At 42.0% G+C, this 19,394-nt stretch overlaps 1 protein-coding gene across 4 annotated transcripts; it reads left to right on the plus strand.

Annotated features, from left to right (window-relative positions):
• Positions 1-628: 628 nt before the first annotated feature.
• Positions 629-19,000, plus strand: pxk (PX domain containing serine/threonine kinase). Of its 4 annotated transcripts, none has more exons than XM_085776909.1 (19): positions 629-914; positions 3,918-3,968; positions 4,534-4,581; positions 6,674-6,860; positions 7,276-7,353; positions 7,797-7,870; positions 8,675-8,749; positions 9,156-9,260; positions 9,589-9,690; positions 9,790-9,951; positions 10,117-10,234; positions 10,355-10,433; positions 10,787-10,835; positions 10,980-11,057; positions 12,579-12,665; positions 12,922-12,985; positions 13,473-13,532; positions 14,245-14,273; positions 18,159-18,491. In XM_085776909.1, exons 1-18 carry the CDS (start codon positions 813-815, stop codon positions 14,259-14,261), a joined length of 1,536 nt encoding a protein of 511 aa, XP_085633035.1. In that variant the 5' UTR covers positions 629-812; the 3' UTR covers positions 14,262-14,273; positions 18,159-18,491. The 4 variants fall into 4 exon arrangements, with proteins under 4 accessions (XP_085633035.1, XP_085633036.1, XP_085633033.1 ...); XM_085776910.1 differs by having other exon boundaries at positions 14,245-14,278; positions 18,167-18,281; XM_085776907.1 differs by lacking the exon at positions 14,245-14,273 and having other exon boundaries at positions 18,159-19,000.
• Positions 19,001-19,394: the final 394 nt, after the last annotated feature.

Here is a 19,394-nt window from a genome sequence, read left to right on the forward strand (position 1 = left end):
AACAGGGGTGTGCCAACCAACCCCTGTAGCCAACCAACCCCGGTCTCCCCTATATTTTTTGGCGTTTTTGCCTTTATTTGATAGCCACAGCGGAGACAGACAGGAAAGGGGGAGGCAGAGAGAGGGGGAACGACATGCAGGAAAGGCCTGCCCGACGCGGGACCTGAACCGGGGACGCCCGCGCCGAGGACCGCAGCCTCCACACGGGGCGGCCGCCCCAACCACCGTGCCACGCACCGCCTCTGGTGTGGTGTTTTTAATCATAATTAAAAAAAAAAAAAATAATAAATTAAAACAATATTTTTATCAGTAATTTTTTTAATCAATTAGCTACTGGACATTTCAGGGGACCCCATTTGAATTCCAGGTGACCCCACATGGGGCCCCGACCCCAAGGTTGAGAAACACTGCCCTAACTTTTTGTGAGGAAAAATCTCAAATTTTAAAAAAAGAAAAAAGGATTGTTAGATTTTTTTGGGGGGGGGGGTCACTTAAATCACTTCACTTCATTACATATCTTGGTTGATTTATTAATTGATCATTTCAGATACAGGCCTCTCTTTCCCGGTCCGATTCAGTGGACGCGTTGACGTAACGTAGCAACGGTGCCGAAGCGTCCAGTGCGTGGTGACGTCTGAGCGGAGCGGCGCTTCCTGGTTACGGCGGAGCTAAAAGCAAAGCTAGCGGCTAGTCCTCCCGGGTTGTTGTCGTCCCTCCTGCGCTCGGCGGGGCTCCGCCTCAGTGACTCCCAGGCGGCTTCAGTCAGTGACAGACGGACGAACCGATCAGACTTTCAGCGGTAATCCTCCAGGATGTCTTTCCTGGAGAAGCCGGCCCCCGGCAGGCTGCTGCTGGACGACACCGTGCCCCTGACGGCGGTGATCGAAGCCAGCCAGAACCTGCAGTCACACACGGTGAGTACCGACTGGAAATACATGGCAGGTACAAGTTAACAGTGTGTAAGTGCCGCTGTGAAACTTTCACCAGTGTTTCCCTGCGGGTGGGACAGTTGCCCTGCTGCTGCTCTATTTAAAATAAGGCCAATTTTTTGAAGGGGGCGTTTAAGCCTATAGCTGCGTCACCGGTTCCATTATCGGACACGGTTGTGGAGGCTACATTTCGCCTCTTTCTCTGTGTTTTTTACAACAACGACAAACCACCCCTGACCACCGGGCACCGTGTAGCAGTAAAAACACAACTGTCGTCTCCGTGAGTCCGCTGACAGTCTCGTTTTACCGTGATGCGACGCGTCGGAGCTGCACCATATCTCTATTATCGGACAGAGAGGCATCTGACGCGGGCTTCGTGGTGCTGTCACTGATTAAGCAATTTCCTGGAAGCTCGTCCGCAACTCAACAAACTGCTGATACAAAGGGATTTGGACTGGGGCTTTGGCACCGACTAACGAAGAGCCCAGGAGCCAAAACTATTCACGTAAAGGCCGAGAACCGTCGCTGAGCGATGGTACATGGCCACAACAGTCAATCCAGTCAATATTGTTTATTTTCTCAATAGGACAGACTAATAAACCCTACTATTCAACACATAATTTGTGGTTGTTTTGAAATACCTAGTTACAATGTGCTGTAAAATTCGGCATATAGCCTATCACCTCAACTTTACACATGTGATAGAATAAGTAGATATTACTTTCCCTTGTCCACAGCTTCCTGCGAAGATTATGAAGACTGAGTCAGTTAAAAATGGTGAGATTGTGTGTAAACAAATGTTGCTATCTTTAATTATCCATGCCCAATTAGAGAATAATAAGATATATGTATGAAGATTTAACAGTCCTACAGTATCATTTACAGTAAGCAACTGCTGAAATCCATGGGAACAATAAAAAAAAAAGTAGATAGATTTTCTCATGAGGTTTGGTGGGAGTCTCCCAGCTTCAGTGCGCAACAGTTTTGTGTACAAGTCCATGGTCATTGTTACTTAGTGTACTTTGACCTCATGTGTAAACAGTGTAAACTTGTCACTGTTGTTGGGTGTCATACAGCCGTATGAATGCCTGTCCGATAATGGGCGCAGGCGCCGTGGGTTTGTTGTTTTCAGTCCGGCTGGAATCAGCTGAGTTAGCCACTTAGCTTTACACTTATTGTACCTGTAAAACAACCACAACCATCGTGATCTCACAGGAGAGACTAAGTCATAGGGATGATAAACAGTAAGATTCACATAGATGTATATATATAGATGTGTATATATATTATATTCTGTTGATCCATTGCATCGGTTAATAGAGATGGGTCTGATGGGTCACTTGTTATGCAGTCCACACTTCTCTGTACATCAGAAAATAATTACTGCAGATTTGCCTGATACCAAATCTGTCATGACATGTAAGCAGCTCCAAAATTAAAGCACCACTGTGAGGACAGGCCTCTAAATTCTGTGTAATTATGTTTGGACAGCACAAAGTTGCCTACTTCTTTGAGCTTCAGTGATACTAATAATTTCCTTCTAGTTCCCTATTACAAGTTCAATGGTTCCACATCTTCCTCCTATAATTAAATCAAATGAACATGATGAACTGTTGATACAGGCTATGGTAAAAATAATAACTTCCTTTGATCTTTTTCATGGACATGATGAAAAAACTAAAATAATTTGGTATCGGGATGATTTATGATATTATTTTTAATAACACAATTTACCAAAAATCCAAGTGCTGATATTTACGTTGTTCTATATGGTTTGGTGCAAGATCCTCTCCCTTTGCCCTGATATAGTCTTTTGGTCCCAAACTTTAAATCTGAATAGCTCACTGTCTCATATGTTAAATAACATGTCTACTATGGAGCTACTATAAACTGAGTCAGCAGCTCACCATGAATACAGAACTGAATTATATGAAACTGACTTAGAAAACTGTGGGTCAGTCACATCTGACTGATACTTAAGTTCAGTGCCGATGCCAAACCACTGTATTGCTGCCTCCTTGTTGTGTAACATTTCTGTTTTTAAACTGTCACTGGTGTCAGGACTTGAGCTGTTTACAGTCATGAGTCTTGGCTGTTTGTGAAGCTGCTCAGTTCACTTGAATGAATGCAGGATTAGAGCACAACTCAGTCCGACTGTAAAAATGTCTGAGGGGATTAGACTGAAGGAAAATTCCACATTTACATCGTTGCTTTCCTGTTATGAGAATATTTCACTAAGCTGTTTCATTTCACAGGTCAGTGAACATAGTGACACCATCAGACAGATCCTCAACTGAATGGGATTACCAAAGCCAGTTATTGGGAAATGAAAATGAAACCACTTTTGATTCAGGTTCAATAGAGCCTTTTTTGTTTGAGTGTGCCAACCTCAAACAAACAAACTGGTTTCTACTGTATCATTGTTAAGGATCTAAGGCAAAGTGGGTTATTTTTATCCTTTCACTAAGTTTGTTCTGTAGGAAGTAGTGAACCTTACAGCTGCTGATGGAGTTAGTTCACTACAGCGAGGGACTTATGCTGGTTATGATTGAACTGGACTTATTATGACAATGTCGCTGTTTTATAAAAAAAAATTGTCATCATTACTATAGATTTTTTTGCCATATGATAAAAATGTGATTAGATTGGGTATACTGTCTCCAATGTTTGGTTCAAATGTTTCCTTTCTGTGCTTCATAAGTGAGACTTCACACTTTAATTCAAGTAAATTCACAACATCATTCTCAGCTTTTAAAAATGATATGTTGTGTGAATCTACGCTCATAATATTTTCCCCATAAATCTCATAAACTATTTGTGATCTTATATTTTTCATTATGCTTTTTTCTCCTCTTCTTACTGATCAGATTTTCCTTCCAGTGGTCTCTCATTGTTTCAACCGTTACTGTTTCTTATAATAACAATATATTTAGATTCAAAGAGATTCAAAGATTCAAATAAACTGTTTTGATTTGTTCTGTTTCTCAGGAGTACATCATCCGAGTGCAGAGGGGCGTGTCCACAGACAACAGCTGGCAGGTAAATAAACCAATCACAACGTCAGGTGTCGGCAACGAGTCCCCTAACCTCAACCTGTCCCCTCACATACGACCCATTCACATGGTTACAGTTGATTATTAATTTCACACATGGTCTCCTGTGCTTTGTCAACTCATCCATCCCCCACAGCCTTGTCCTGATGTCCGCTTAAATCGCTTGTTATTTTATGTCACCTGACTTCCTCTTTTGTTACCATCATAATTACCACGGCCGCTGGAAGCCACTAACAATAATATGTAAATATATGGTTTATAATTTATATATTATATTATATTTATATTTATAGGATCCTGGAAACCAAAGATAAATGTAGTTTAGCGTAGTATTGAGTAGTTTTGGGCTGATGTACCTGAGTGAGCTATGGGAGCTTAAATGGAGGATGGAGGAAGCTAATGTTCAGTCTCATTTTAATGTCAATGAGTAGGGAATTTACATAAGCAGAATGTCTCTGGACAAATAACAAATTGTTTGGAAATGAACAGATTTCAGCCTTTTTATCGATAACTCACAGTTGTATGTGTGTGTGTGTGTGTGTGTGCTGCAGGTGATTCGCCGCTACAGTGACTTTGACGTCCTCAACAGCAGCCTGATGGTGAGTTTCATGTGTTTCAGTCAAACATCAACAGCTCTTAATGTTTTACAGCTCTGATTGATCCGTAGAGGGATGTGTATGAGAAACTTCTCCACACCCTTTGGCTCCACAAACTTCTCATAATCACTGGGGCTGCACAATATATGTCCAGGAATAAAAGATGAATTCAAACATGTCATGCAAAAGGAAAAATCCCATGGTTTTTAATTTCCCATGAATATTATCTACAAGGGACGACTGGCTCATACATCATGATCCACTTTGATTTAAGGCTTCTGGGATTCATGGAGTTAGTTGCTAATAAGTGACATTCAGGCTCTGCATTCACTGTTGCAATCCCTCATGAATCATTCACAGCAGGCCCTGCACCCACCAGCCTTCAACCTCAACCTGAAAATAAAGCAGAAATGGAGGAAAAACACACAAAAGAACATTAAATCACACAATGGAAGCCATAGTGTTTGCTTTGTGAGGAGGAGGAAGGCACACAGTCCACCTTACCCGGCTCGCTGCTTCACATACTCCTCCATATTAGCCAATTTCCTCTCTGTTTGGGAAATGATGATGTGTTAAGACACGTTCAGGGTTTTTGCTATTGTGTCATTAGTTTCCCAGAAGTCTCAGCTGCTCCTGCACAAGGGCAATGAACTTTGTGCAGGGTAGCCGTTTTAGTCTTAAGATGATTTTTACGGTTGTACTGCACAGTCTCAAAGTACTTCTTCACCCAGCTGCTGATGAGATGTGGCTCATCTTGTCTTTCATTACTAGCCGATGGCAGCTTTAGTCAGTCGTCCACCACTTTGATCCAGATTGAAATATCTCAGCAGCTGTTGGACTGATTTGATAATCAAATTTGACACGGGCTTCCATGGCGACCAGAGGCTCAGTTGTTTTATTCAGCAAGACTGGCAGGTCTCGTTTTCATTGACGGTTTTCACCTTTCCTGTCAAATATATCAAGTTTATGAATCCTAATGGTTTCTAATGGTGCTTGTTCTACTGCCTAAATTTGCATTTTGTGCTTATTAACAAATGCTAAACAAAGTGTGATCATGGTGAACACATTACCGTATATCAGCTTCATGTTGTCCAATTAGCGCTGCCATTGTCATCCTGCTGACTGTAGTATTTAACTCTAGCATCACAGGGCCAAAGTACAACCGTGGCTTCATACTCATTTAGCTCCAATGTGCACATTTCTTTTGTCTTAAAGGTCCAGTGTGTAATAATTGGATCTGAAAATCAAATCTGAATATATTACCCATGAATATATTAGTATAAGTGTATAATCGCTATAAAATTAAATTTGTTAACCCTAACCCTGGTTTTCGTAGCCTTATAATTATTATTTTATATAAACATATAGCAAGGGTCTTGTTATAGATGTTGCCATCTTGCGCCACCATGTTGTCAGTGCTGCAAACTAGAACCTGAACGCTTGATGTCACGATTTTCCTCCCATTTTGCACACTGGACCTTTAAATGTTTCTCCTGTTTTAACGGTTTTCCTGCTTCAACTCTTCTTCTCGTCTACATTTGTCAAATCACTTAGTTATTAGACTAAAATATATACAGTATACTGTATATGTATCAAGTTTTGCTTATTTTTTGGCGTTTTGCTCCAAATTTTGCACTTGAAACTCTAATATCTAATATTTTATGCTTCCATTGAAAAAGAAATCACAGAGGTACCATAATCTTTAAACTCTTCAGTAAGAACGGCCTGATCAATGTCATGCTGTAGTAAAGCCTGACAGCCTTGCCTGGTGATGTTAACCATTGATCAGTCATGTGCACTAATGCAGTGCCAGTAGAGAGCAGTTGTCTATAAACGTGCTGTGTTATTGTTCTGGTGGTGACTCGTCGGATGGTCATGTCCCATCATTCCTGGATAACAGGAAGTTAGCAGTTTTTCTGCTGAGGTTTTGTCGACTCATTTCCTGTAGAGAGTCTCACACTGACCCGACATCAACCCCTGATGTTCAGTCAGAGTGCAGCACAACAGTTGGAAACCTGATGCGTGTCTGTCTGTCGAGGACAAAGACGGAGGAAAATGCATTCATAGTTGTAATAAACCTTTTCTCTGTCTCCAGGTGTGTGGCATCACTCTCCCGCTTCCTCCTAAGAAGCTGATTGGAAACATGGACAGGGAGTTCATAGCGGAGAGGCAGAGAGGACTGCAGACCTACCTGGACTCCATTACCCAGCATCCCCTGCTTTCCAGCTCCCTGACCGTCAAGAAGTTCCTGGACCCCAACAACTACTGTGCCAACTACACAGGTTTGTTCTGTTTGTTTTGTCCAGAGATGAAAAACATCAGCAACAGCTGCACCTGCACAATATTTCCCCCTCAACCGTTACCTGACTGTGTTTGTGTGATTATTTGCTCTGCAGTTTTATGTATTACAGACAAAAGATATGATCCATGAATTGAAAATATTCTAAACATTGAAATATGTGTTGGATTTAATTGTCTGACTATGGTTTGCAAAGGTGGACACTGTGACAGCCACAATAGGAGACCATGATAATAACATTTTTTACCCCGAGAGCTACATGTTTTTGAGCATAACATTTTATATCTGATTTAATGAACTTGTGTTTTTGGTTACTGAAAAATTAGTCTATAAGTCTATTATAATGCTAATATAATAACAAACCAACAGGTGTTTAAAGTTCTCTCTCTCTCTTTCAGAGATCGCCCTGCAGCAGGTGTCCATGTTCTTCAGGTCAGACCTGAAGTGGGAGGTCCTGGAGCCTCTCAGAGACATCGGTAATCGTTTCATATAGTAATTATGTTCCTCGTGTATATTAGTGATTGTCTTTTCAAACTGTTTTTTGTGTCAGGAAATCAGCAAATCAAAACTCTGAGAAACCAAACTGTTTGAAGGTGACATGACAGCTTAATCTGACAACTGATTTACAATAAAATGATCGGTGTGTACTGACACCCAGTGTTCTCATCCCGCTGTTTAAGACAAGCTCAAAGATGGTGTGTTGTTGTGAAACCTGCAGTTGGTCGGACAAACTTCCTGTGGTCTTTTATTGTCGTTGGTCCAACAGAATTATCTGTGTGGTTTTGTTCAGTCTCCAGAAGAGAAAAAAGATAAATGTTCTCATCATTGAGCAAATAAAACCTTGAATGACATAACATTTATCTTTAATTACTCTGTTGTTACTCTAATGCTCAAGAATCTTTGTTTTTTTGTTTTTCAGGCTGGAGAATCAGGAAGAAATATTTTTTAATTAAAAACAAAGAGCAGCCCAAGGAGAGATATCTGCTGAGCTGGGTGAGTCAATACAACGGCAAAAACCTGTGATACAGCGCTGGGTGTTCAATACAGGATACAGCTCTCAGTCAAAATAAAAACAACAGGCCGAGATAAACATCAGTGACAAGAGGAAGTGTGCAACCTTTCCTTTTTCTCTTTTATGCATGATGTTTATAGAAGTGCTATATATGTGTTTTAATAAACTTCATGCATTGATAATCTTGTGAATGTCCTTTACAGACTGATAACGAGTCAAACACAGGAAGAGAATTGTGAATATTTCCACACATGTTTCCATTCAAGTATTTTGCAGATGTACATTAATTTTCAGCAGATCTCCTCACAGTTACATGCAGATGGGATTTTTTTAGGCTGCATTCTGTGAACACCTCATGGGAAAATGTCAGGAGCTCAAAAATGTGTAGGAATCTGCACAAGCAATGTTTAAAAGAGCTTTTCTGTTTTACTCTTCTCTGAGTTTTAGTTAATCAGATGTTTTCAGGAACATTTCCCACAATCAATCAAATGGAAATGATTCATGTGAAGATATCATCTAGTCAGATGGAGTCTGTAAACATTCAGACTACAGCTTCACTCTGGTCATTTGACTGTGAAGGGACTTGGACTCCTCATTTGTTTTTTGTTTAAAAGCTGATTTGTTGAAGGATATTTCTGAAACACACATGACTCACACATGTGTAGCTAAAAATGATTATGCTGACATTACTGATTAATTTCCTCTTCAAACATATTAGAGGAAACATGAATTAAACACTAAATTAATGTGAGTTCAGTTCAAACATCTGACTGTGTGTGTTGTAGGTGGATCTGGGGCCTGATAAGTTTCTGTCTGACAAGGACCTGCAGTCCGCCATGAAGCTGCTCACCAACCTCTCTGTACGTACACTGTGTGTGTGTGTGTGTGTCTTGGGATTGAAAACCCTGAGTTTAGTCATTCAGTTAGTTGTCCTCATGTCCCTGTGTCCTCAGTCGACATTATTAAATGAGGCTGCAACTAAAAAGCCGGCTACTTTCATGCTAAAGCTAATGGGTGTAGCCCTACAGGAGATGATCATCAGATACAATGAAATCAAACATTCATATTATATAATATTATAATATTACATAATATTCGAGTGTAAGTTAGTTGATTACTGTATATTGATTTGAACGTGAATATCAATAGTATGAATGCCGCAGCTGCTCGCCTAGTAGAGTAGAATATTAGTAATGTTACATTTAATCTCAATTACCTGTGGACTCATAATAAGTAACTCCTTTTCCTCCTTTTCCTCCTGCACAGACTCCATATCTCTGTCCGCTGTTGTTCTCCAGCACCAGTGAGTCTTCAGCTCTGCTCATCAGGCCGTTCAGTGAGAGAGGCTCTCTGAGAGACCACATCTGTAAGGTACACATCTGTGTGTGTGTGTTCCCATGTGGAAGTGTGTATCAGATGCCTGAGCAGAATTTGACACTCACACCCCCGAATGCTTTACACCAGTGGAAAATAGGCAGAGCTGCAACTTAAGTAGAAAACCACAGGAGTAATTGTTTAAAGCAGTTGACAGTCTGTGTTTCGGGAGTTTTAATCCGATCTGATATCCAAGTCTCTCTCTTCTCCACTCAGAAGACACTGGAGGTTGTTTTTATTGGGCGTATTTTCTCAGCAGAAAACAGTTCTGGTAAGAGCTGCTGACTCTTTCCCTCTCTCTCTGTCCAACTCTCTCTCTCCGCAGGTAAAGAACAAAGAGAGTTACCTAAAGAAGTACTGCAACCCCAAGAAGAGCCAGGGCCTTGAACTGCCACAGATCAAACAGTACGGCCGCCAGATCCTGGAGGTACACACGCACATACACACACACAAGCGAGAAAACAACACGACACACAACACAAACCACCACGTCATTAAACCAGTCTGTATGTTTGTGTGTGTGCAGGGCCTGAAGCTCCTCCATGACAGCTGTGTATTTTACGGTCACCTCCACGCATCCAACATCATTGTGGATGACGGCGTGTGTCGACTGACAGACGTTGAGAACGGCATGCTGGGAGTTCCCTCGGTGCTCCGACCCAGCTTCACCCCACTCAGGAAGATAAATGTACATAAACACTGACCAGGGTTAATTTAACCTAGTTAGATCAGCTTGGATCAGTTAAGCCTGAGTTAAATTGGATAAAATGTTTTTAATTTAGTACAGAAATGTTAATATATATCTTGTTTTGATTATGATTCACAAATTGTGTGTGTATCTGTCTGTCTGCAGACCACAGAGAGCATCGACGTTTTCTGCTTTGGACACTTATTGTATGAGATGACATATGGCCGACCACCAGACAGTGTCCCCGTCGATCAGTACCCCACCGTCCCCTACACAGCTGTGGGTACGTCTATGAGCACACTCGTCACTCGCACACACACACACATATCATATATATTCACACAGATGCTTTACAGCAGTGGGCCTTTTTTAATTGTTATCTATTGCGTGTTTGTGTGTTCAGTGTCAGTGCTGCAGTCCATTCTGTCCGCAGAAGCCTGTAAGAGTGGGATGCCGACAGTTTCCGAGCTCATCCAGACACCGTGAGTCTTTGTTCAAAATCCAGCGTGTGTCCAGACTGACACATTTTTGGTTAGATTGTGTGTGTGTGTGTGTCTGTTCCACAGCAAGCTTGCGTGAATTTTCACGTTATTTTGTTGTGAGCTCTACAGACTGAAACCATGACAGCAGATAGAAGTAACTGTACATGTGTTTACTAACGAGGCAGAATCAGAATCAACTTTATCCTGCATCCATACAAGAAGAGACAGTTGCCAGTTTTGTGCGTACAAGAAAGATACTGGAAACACTTTATAATAACTACACACTATTTAGAGGAATGTCTGCAGGAAATCTGTAAAACATCATCATTTCTTGCTGTTATTGTGTTTTCCAGGCTCTTCAGTGACGTCCAGCTCCAACACTCTGAAAAACTCCAGATCAAGGTGCGAGGTTCTGTCTGCTGTAATTTCTCTGTGCATGTTTACACAGGGTTTACTGTTTTTCTCTCCTTGTCGGAGTAAATGATCTGAAACAGAAACGGGAGGAAAAAAAACTGTAAACATCTGACCCTTCCTCCACTCCCCCAGGTTCCCAGCAGGTTAAAGGAGGCACTGAAGACGGCAAAGGAGAGTCTGGAGAAGAGGCTGCAGGAGGAGCAGAGAGTGGTGGGTCACCGGTCTCTGAATTAGTATATCACTGGAAACATTTGGGTCACAAGTGCATTCACTGTGATGGTCTCATGACTCGATTGATATGGAAAACCTTGCAACACAGTTTTCCCACAACCTTTCCATGTTGCATAAACAGAAAAAACCCCAGTGTTGACATCAATGTGAAATTGCTTTAAGAGTCTCTTCCCCTAGTAGTCATGGGACGCAGCAGTGAAACTCCAAACCTTCCTAGAAACACAAAGTAAATGCTGCAGCTACTTTCATACTGTCTGATCATGTCTAGACAGTACTTTGAAGAACGTGATGAAAATAGGTGGAACTAAGGTCCCTAAAAGTTGCAACATTGTTGCATTTATCACTTGGTTCGGTTCCGCTTTCACACTGCAATTTCTGAACCGCACCGAACTTGGGCACCAAGCGCACCATCCTTTCTGAGCGTCAACAGTCAACGTCACAACGGTTGAAGCGGCCACTCGTAGATTGGACAAAGTACGAGGGGAAATCACTCCTGGATAACAGTAAACATGGAGCAGCATGTGAAGTTGGCTGTTTCTGGGATGTTGTTTCTTTTTTTATGTATCAATTGCACATGGCTCAGCAAGCCGTGCAGTACGACCACCATGTAAGGCAGCGAGGCAGAGCGCATTTCGCTCTTACAACTGCACTGAGGACAGAGAAACGGCACCAGAGGAAAAGACGGAGACTGATGAGAGATGTCGAGTTGTTGGTGTTGCTGCGTCACTACGTCATGCACTATGTACGTTTGGTCTGGTGAGCTTTCACACGGCATACGAGCCGCACCAGGGTTCACTTGCAAACGAACCGAGACCCCCGTTTTCAAGCGGACCAGTGTTCGTTTGTTTGATCCACACCAGAGTTCCTATGAGCTTTCCCACCTGCCCAAACGAAGCGGACTATCTGAGGAAACGAACTCTGGTCCGTTTCTGGTCAGTTAGCAGTCAAACTGCATCAGGCCATGAAGTTGTGGAGAACAGTGTTTTAATGAACCTGTTTCTGTCTCTGTCTTCACACTCACTGCAGCGAAGCAGCATCCCCCCTGTCTGAGCTGCTGAGGTTTATCACCTCACAGTGACTAAACAAGAATAGAAACAGACTGTGTTACCTGAGTGTCTGATATCGCATGAGTCAGACTGAACTCTGTGTGAACCACAGGAGGCAGATCAAGTCTCCACCAATCAGCTGAAACAGGAATAAAGCCGTCCTTTAGGACTTGAGGACGCACATTTATTATTTCATATGCAGCTGTGTCAGAGAGCAGCTCAGTGTCCTCAAGAAAGGAAGAAAGTAGAAAGTTCCTGCACGCACAGTTTGTTTATATATTAAATTCAGGGATTTAATTCTACACTGACTTCTCTAGGGCGACAGTGCATCAGGTGGAAGCATCGTGACTCTGCTCTTTAGCAGTGATAATGATGCAGGGTTTTAACTTCCAGCTTATGAAGATTTTGTGTTTTTGTGAGAAGTTTAATGTTGTGTCTGAATGTTTGATTGAAGCTTCACCAGCACAGGAGGCTGACCAGAGCGCAGTCTCATCATGGCTCAGAGGAGGAGAAGAAGAGGAGGAAGATTCTGGCGAGGAAGGTAGGTGGCAGAGTCCAACACACACACACACACACACACACACACACACCCACCCCATACAGAGAAACCTCATCCCAACATATACAAACGGCTGGTAATGAGACACACTGCCACTGTGACTAATACTCATGGGAGCTGTTGTCACTTAAGATCTTAAAAATGTCGTCAGTTCACATCCGACAGTGAAACAACACACAACTCTTTCCCTTTTTTTCTTCTTCCTGTTGCTAACCTACTGTCCATTCATGAATTCAAGAAGTCCAGACAGTCGGCGTATGAAAATGAGGAAGACGTCTCTGTCAGAAACAACAACAACTCTGGTGAGTCGCTGCTGCCACTGCCCTCAGGAAATACTGGAGTTAGTTACTTAGTTAGTAGGTTAGTTAGTTTGACTGTAATGCTCAACACCAAATAGGAGTGCAATAGTTAAACTATATAGTTTGTTAGTTCAATTTTACTCAGTCCAAAACAAAGCAACACAGGGGCCTGTGGAAAAGACTGTTTTGAAAACCTGATGAAATGAAAAATGTGTTTTTTCCATCTTAAATGTTGTATCTCATTGATAATTGTGATATTTGCTTAATTTGTGTAAAAAAAAAAAAGTATTATTCAAGTATTTTTACGTCAAAATCAATGTATTTCCTCTCACTGTAAAATGATTTCAAACGTGATGATGACACTTCCTGCACTCAAGGACGTTTCCTCATTCTGCATCCAATTGAAAGTGTTTTGAATAATCAGTGGTGTTTTCTAGTCTTGTGTCTGTAGTGATTAATTGTCCTGCTCTGTTTTTTTTTGCGTCTTCAGGTTCTGGAGCCAGTTCCCCTCCCACATGCCCCTCCTCCCCCACACCCCCATCCACCACAGGTATGTCTCTCTGTGCATCTGTCCACATGTCTGTTTGTTTGTTTGTTTGCTTGTTAATTTCCATCTAAAATGGGCATGAGTGATTATGAAAACTAATTAATGACTTAATCTGCCTGTCTGTCTCTTCACCTCTTCTCTCATCGTGTGATTACCTGGTTTTCAGACAGGTATCTGTCTCTACTGTAGACGTCTGTCTTATGGACTCTGTTGTGTCTATAGGTAGCTGGAGACAGGGTGGGAAACATCGGTGCTTTGATTTTCTATAAGTTTAGATCTGGTGGTTTTCTATGTTTCTTAACTGAGAACAAGTTTATTGATCGTGAGGAAAGTATAGAATATCACCAGATGTAACTATATCGTTTCCTCACCTTGTTGTTACAGATGTGACACCAGTTTCCTACCCTGGTCTCCTCTCCTCTCCTCTCCTCTCCTCTCCTCTCCTCCCCTCTCTTCTCTTCTCTCCTCTCCTCCCCTCTCCTCTCCTCTCCTCTCTTCTCCTCTCCTCTCCTCTCCTCTCCTCTCCTCTCCTCTCCTCTCCTCTCCTCTCCTCTCCTCTCCTCTCCTCTCCTCTCCTCTCTTCTCCTCTCCTCTCCTCTCCTCTCCCTCCCTCTCCTCTCTCCTCCTCTTGATACTGTGTAAATGCTGATTGGTCCACTGAACAGTTAACTGTCATCTGCCTCTCTCTCTTCTTCCCGTGCTGTCTCCACCATAGAGCATGCTCCATTCTGACCGTGTCGTTGGGTAAAGTAAAAGATTTATAATGTCGGCTATGATGATTATGATGATGAAGGTGGTTTTTAAAGCTGTCGTACACCCTGACTTCCCATCAGGCTTTTGGTCACAAAGACCCATGGCCATTATGAATTTGACTGATTGATAAATAGACTAAAAAATAATATGGATGTGATTAGTATTGAGAACAGACGGAGCCTGATCTCATGAGGAGCTAAAGAGACTCGTGTTATGATCCTGTAACCTGGACTCAGGTCCTTTGGCTCTTTAAGTGCAGGGATGTTAATAATTTTGAGTTGGCACATTTTCTGACACAGGCTGGTGTTAGAACTAGTGAAGCAGGAAAAAGCAGAAGTAGGGATTCTTTGATTTGCTTTTTCTATTTGTTTGTAGTGTTATCTTTTTTTACCTTACTGACTGGCACGTGAATAGTTAAAAAAAATCTACCTCACAGTGCTCTCTGGTGGACAAATGCTCTAATGGAATTTTTTACTGCAATTTCTCAGTCGATGCACAGTTTACCTCAGAAATTACGGAAATTAAACAATAAATAGAAAGTAAGCAAGTAATTATAGAATCTGTTTCAATTTCTTTGTTCAGCGCATTATGTCTTTTTTTTGTCTATGTATTGTTTAAACATTGATAACTGCTAATTGACCTGAAAACCAGTTCCCTGTTTTTGAGAATAAAAAATGTAATCTACTAAAACCGGAGAACAGTAAATTAAAATTGAGTTTAACCACAGACTGATGCTTCCAACTCTGAGATAGTTCCAACTCTCTCTGACACTTTATCATCACAGACCAAACTGCTGGAGGTTGACAAAGAGGAATTTAATCTAGAAAAGTCACATTTGTTTTTAAATGTATTTACTTGGATCTCCATCAGCCACCACCGGGGTAGTGACTACCCCCCCCTTGGGGTCCAAGTAGCCATTACATCATTATGCAAAACAACAGACTATAAAAAAGCAGCAGGTGGTGTGTGATGAAGTGTCGTCTCTTCTGGCGTGGAGCAGGGTGAACGCACATCTTTACAAAACCCTCACAATCTACAATGATCTCCAAAACCTGACGGCCAGTGCAGCTCCTCCCTGATTCAGGCCTCCTGCTCTCATTGGAGATTGTGATGTGTCAGTCGGTCTGTCTGCTTGGTGTCAGTCAGTCAGTTAGCATGTCTGTCTGTCTGTCTGTCTGTCTTTGTCTTCCTGTCTTGTTCCTTCTGTCTGCTGGTGTTTATGTGTTTGGGACGGGGTGTCACTGTGGACACGTGTCAGATCTTTGAATGTTTGGTTTTGAACAGGTAACTCCTATCACATGCATTAAGCATTGAAGCCTTTTTTTTTTTATTGTTTTCTTCCATGATGTTTCAGTCATTTTAAGTGCAACTTGAAGAAACAAAAAAAAACTTTTATGGTTGTGAGCAGGTGATGGTCTAATTATTTTTGCCAGCATGTGAGATCTGATCACAGGTGAGGTCTAACTGTGGATGCTTCTGAAGAACCATCTGACAGTTATATAAAACACATGGGAGGTCACTGGGGCTGCTAAATGTAATGAAAGCCAATTTGTTCCTGGAGAGAAATCATCACCACTGCAGACACTATTGATTCAAATATCATTTCTTATGTTTTCCCTCTTGTGAAATATTTTAAGTGTTTATTGGAAACAAGTATCGTCTGCAGACGTGTTGATTGTCTCTTGTCGTGAGCAGTTTCTCTATGTTTGGTCACCATCTGTCAGACTGATGGATGTCCTTTCATTACATAGCAGAATATTTACAATGCAGTCCCACAGCAGGTGGAGCGCGAGGACACAGGCTGCAGCTTTTGGCCTCTGCTTTAGCTTCATGTTTAAGCTCCTCAACCTTTTCTTTCTCTGCCTGCAACCACCTGGGTTTCATTCAGTTTGGGATGCAAAATGGCACAACTGAAAGAGATGGACCAGGTTTATGTTCAACTCACCATCAGTTCGCTCTGTCCATCAATGTGATTCTGCTGTGCTAGCTGAGATAACACAGGACAAGAGCTCCAGGAGAGAATCAACTGCCAATCCCAGAGGGTTTTGCGGTCAGAATCATCCAATCAGAGAGCTCCAGATTATGTCGCTATTCAGCTGCTGTTGAGGTGAAGTCAGACAATCTCATGTTTGAATTTTTGATCAGTCTGATCTGAATATTTTCAAACCCTATTTTCAGTCCTCTACAGTGGCTGCTACCGAGGTTCATGGGTACTGTAGTATTCACCGAATTCACAGAATATAAAGTGATGCTTTCAGATATAATATAATAATAATATTGGATATAAATATAATATTGGAGTTTGTCTTGAGTTCAGTAATCTGCTCCAGGTCTCCATGTTCTTCTTGTCTTTGGAGATGGTTGTTCATGACTCTGGCTGTAGATCTGGGCTCTTGTCTCGCTGCAGAGTCAGTTCAGGACCAATCAAGAGTCCTATGTGATATTATGTGATCTAAACATTAAAATGTCAAAAACCTTTGCACAGTCCTGAATGTCACATATTTTTAACATGACCAAATGTATTTACATAAGGACCTAGTGGACCTCTTTACTGTATGTTCTCAAACGACGCTGAGTATTAAAGCTACAGTTGGTAAGTCATCGAAATTCCGGGAGTCGGACATTTCAAACCAATACAACGTTCAGGTCCCTCCCCCAACCTTTGCCAAGCGCTGTTTAGGCAGTCGTTGTCAACGGCGGCATCAGAAGTTTTATGGGGGGCGGGGGGTACGTGTTCGTGTTCTGTGATTGGCAGCTACTCCTGCCCCCTCTACCTAATTGGTGGAAAAGCTCTGGGGGCACTGGATTTTAGCAAATACGATTAGAGGGTGTAGGTGGAGCCAGAGGAGGACTACATAACTGATGCCAACTGCAGCTTTAAGTGTCAGAATGTTTCTGATGTTGATCAAACCGTGTTGTGTAGTTTGGCTCCTAAAGTGAAGGTTGTGTTGAACTGATGGTGAGTTGAGTTTAGCCTGGACGCTGATCTGCAGGTGCTGGTTTCACAAAGATAAACAGTTTCCCTGTTACTCTCGAAAGTCCAGGCAACACACGATAATAAGTCGCCTTTACATAAAGGGTTCATAGATTGTAACTAATAGCTTTGATAATGGTTAATAAACAATTAACTAATGATTTGTAAGTCAGTGTATATAAGGTTAAAAAAAAAAAAGGAGATATTGAACTTCAGTCCAAAATTGTACTGAGCTGCTCTTGTAGAGCACTTTCTTAAAAGAAACAAAAGTAAAAGTGCTATATATATATATATATATAGGCCTATATATAGGATTATTATTTCATTAACCATAAGTCAATTAAAACTCCACATAAGCATTTTTCAATTATTGATCATTGTCCCTCAATGTTGATGTTATCAAATTACAACACATCACATGTAATTGGGTCTCATTAACCCATTATCTGGCTAGTGTAAGATTTTTTGACAGCCTGGAAACCCATAATTGGAGCTTATTGATGGCTCATAACTGATCTAAAAATGTTAGTAAATGATGTATTAACCATTAATTAATTAAGCTATTAGTTAAAGCCCTTTATAAGAGGCATCTTATTAGAAATAGGTACAACTGTCTTTCCTGTGGTTTAATACACATCCACTGGTTTAGTGTCTTTATCTTAGGGTTAGAATTCATCAAGCTTGAACTCTGGTGTAAAGCGTAAGAGGCTATTATGGGATGCTGACACTTTTCCCACCGTATAGTTGTTTGATTTTAAATGAGATCATCATGTGGCCACTTGTTAACTCGAGGTAAACTCAGTCTGATGTATCTTTGTGCAACCAACCGCTTCGAAAACTGAGGGGCAAGACTTGGTTACTGTTGTTTTCTTACTCCTTTTCTTCTTCTCTCCTCAATCCAGGAGCCCAGAATGCTCCTCCGCCTCCCCCGCCTCCTCCACCTCCACCCCCTCCAATGCTGGACTCCTCATCCTGTCCACCTCCTCCTCCTCAGTCCTCCTCTGATGGAGCAGGGGTGGGTCGGGCCGCCCTGCTGAGCTCCATCCAAACCTTCAGTAAGGGCAAACTGAAGAAGGCCGACACCACCGACCGCAGCAAGCCTGTCATCTGACCCCGCCCACCGCCGCAATCCGTCCTCGGCCTGGAAGCCGTTGTGACAGTAGAGTGACATGATGACCCACTGGTTCTGCGCTGTGGTGTGGACCGGTTCATGTTGTCGCTCCTTCACATTTGAATCACTAACAACAACAAAAAAAATCCAAGTAACATCTTAGTTTTTATCCCTACTTCTGCTTTTTCCTGCTTTTAAACTTTTAATCCATTGCTGTGGTTGAAGAGACTAGAAGCCGGACGGCCGGGATAAATGGCCTCAGTGTGCTCTTTCAAAAAACTTATGACAATCCCAGAGGTCTGCTCTGTCGAAGACGCAACTGCCGGGCTTCAGATGTACGGGTGGCGAACTCAGAGTCTGGTGGGTTGATCTGCAGGAAGCCGATGCCTCCCTCTTTCTTCTTTGGGCTCATAAAAGCGGCGGTTGAACGTTTGGGAATTGAAACTCTGAATACGCTTGATCCCGAACTTCAGTTTCATGGATCCAAAACTCTAATGCCAGTGCTCTCACACTGTCACCATGGAGCGACAATGAAACCGACCCCAAACTCGTGCTTTTTCCTCTTGGAAATCATCTCGGACTTTGCCATGTAGCGTCCAGACACTGCTGCTGGGTCGCTGCAGGATGTCAGATGGAGAAAATAAAACAGAGCAGCATCACAAAGAATCATCACGTCATTTCTGCCTGTAGTTCAGCCCCCCAAACCGTCATGGCACCAAATTTCAAAATAAATCCACTTCTAATTTCCAAATTTCTCCAGAAATCAGTGCATCTACATCTCGAAACAAAAAAATAAGACAGGAGGTTGCATCAGAAACTAGAAAAATTATTTTCACCTGTTTTATATAAGAGATCACGGCTCAGTTTACAGACAGAAATGACCTAGCGTAAAGGAAGTTTGTTGCAGTGTGTTTGAAACTACACAACCCACAGCGGAGGAGAGATCACACCTGCTGCTGATTTAGTTTGGTCTCAGCTTGTGAGAGACATTCATTAATGTGACTCTGCTGCTTTTCGTGCATTTAAC

Source organism: Trachurus japonicus, chromosome 5 (assembly GCF_045865225.1).
Source record: "Trachurus japonicus isolate A0001 chromosome 5, Traja_1.0".
In the NCBI taxonomy this organism is placed as follows: domain Eukaryota; kingdom Metazoa; phylum Chordata; class Actinopteri; order Carangiformes; family Carangidae; genus Trachurus; species Trachurus japonicus.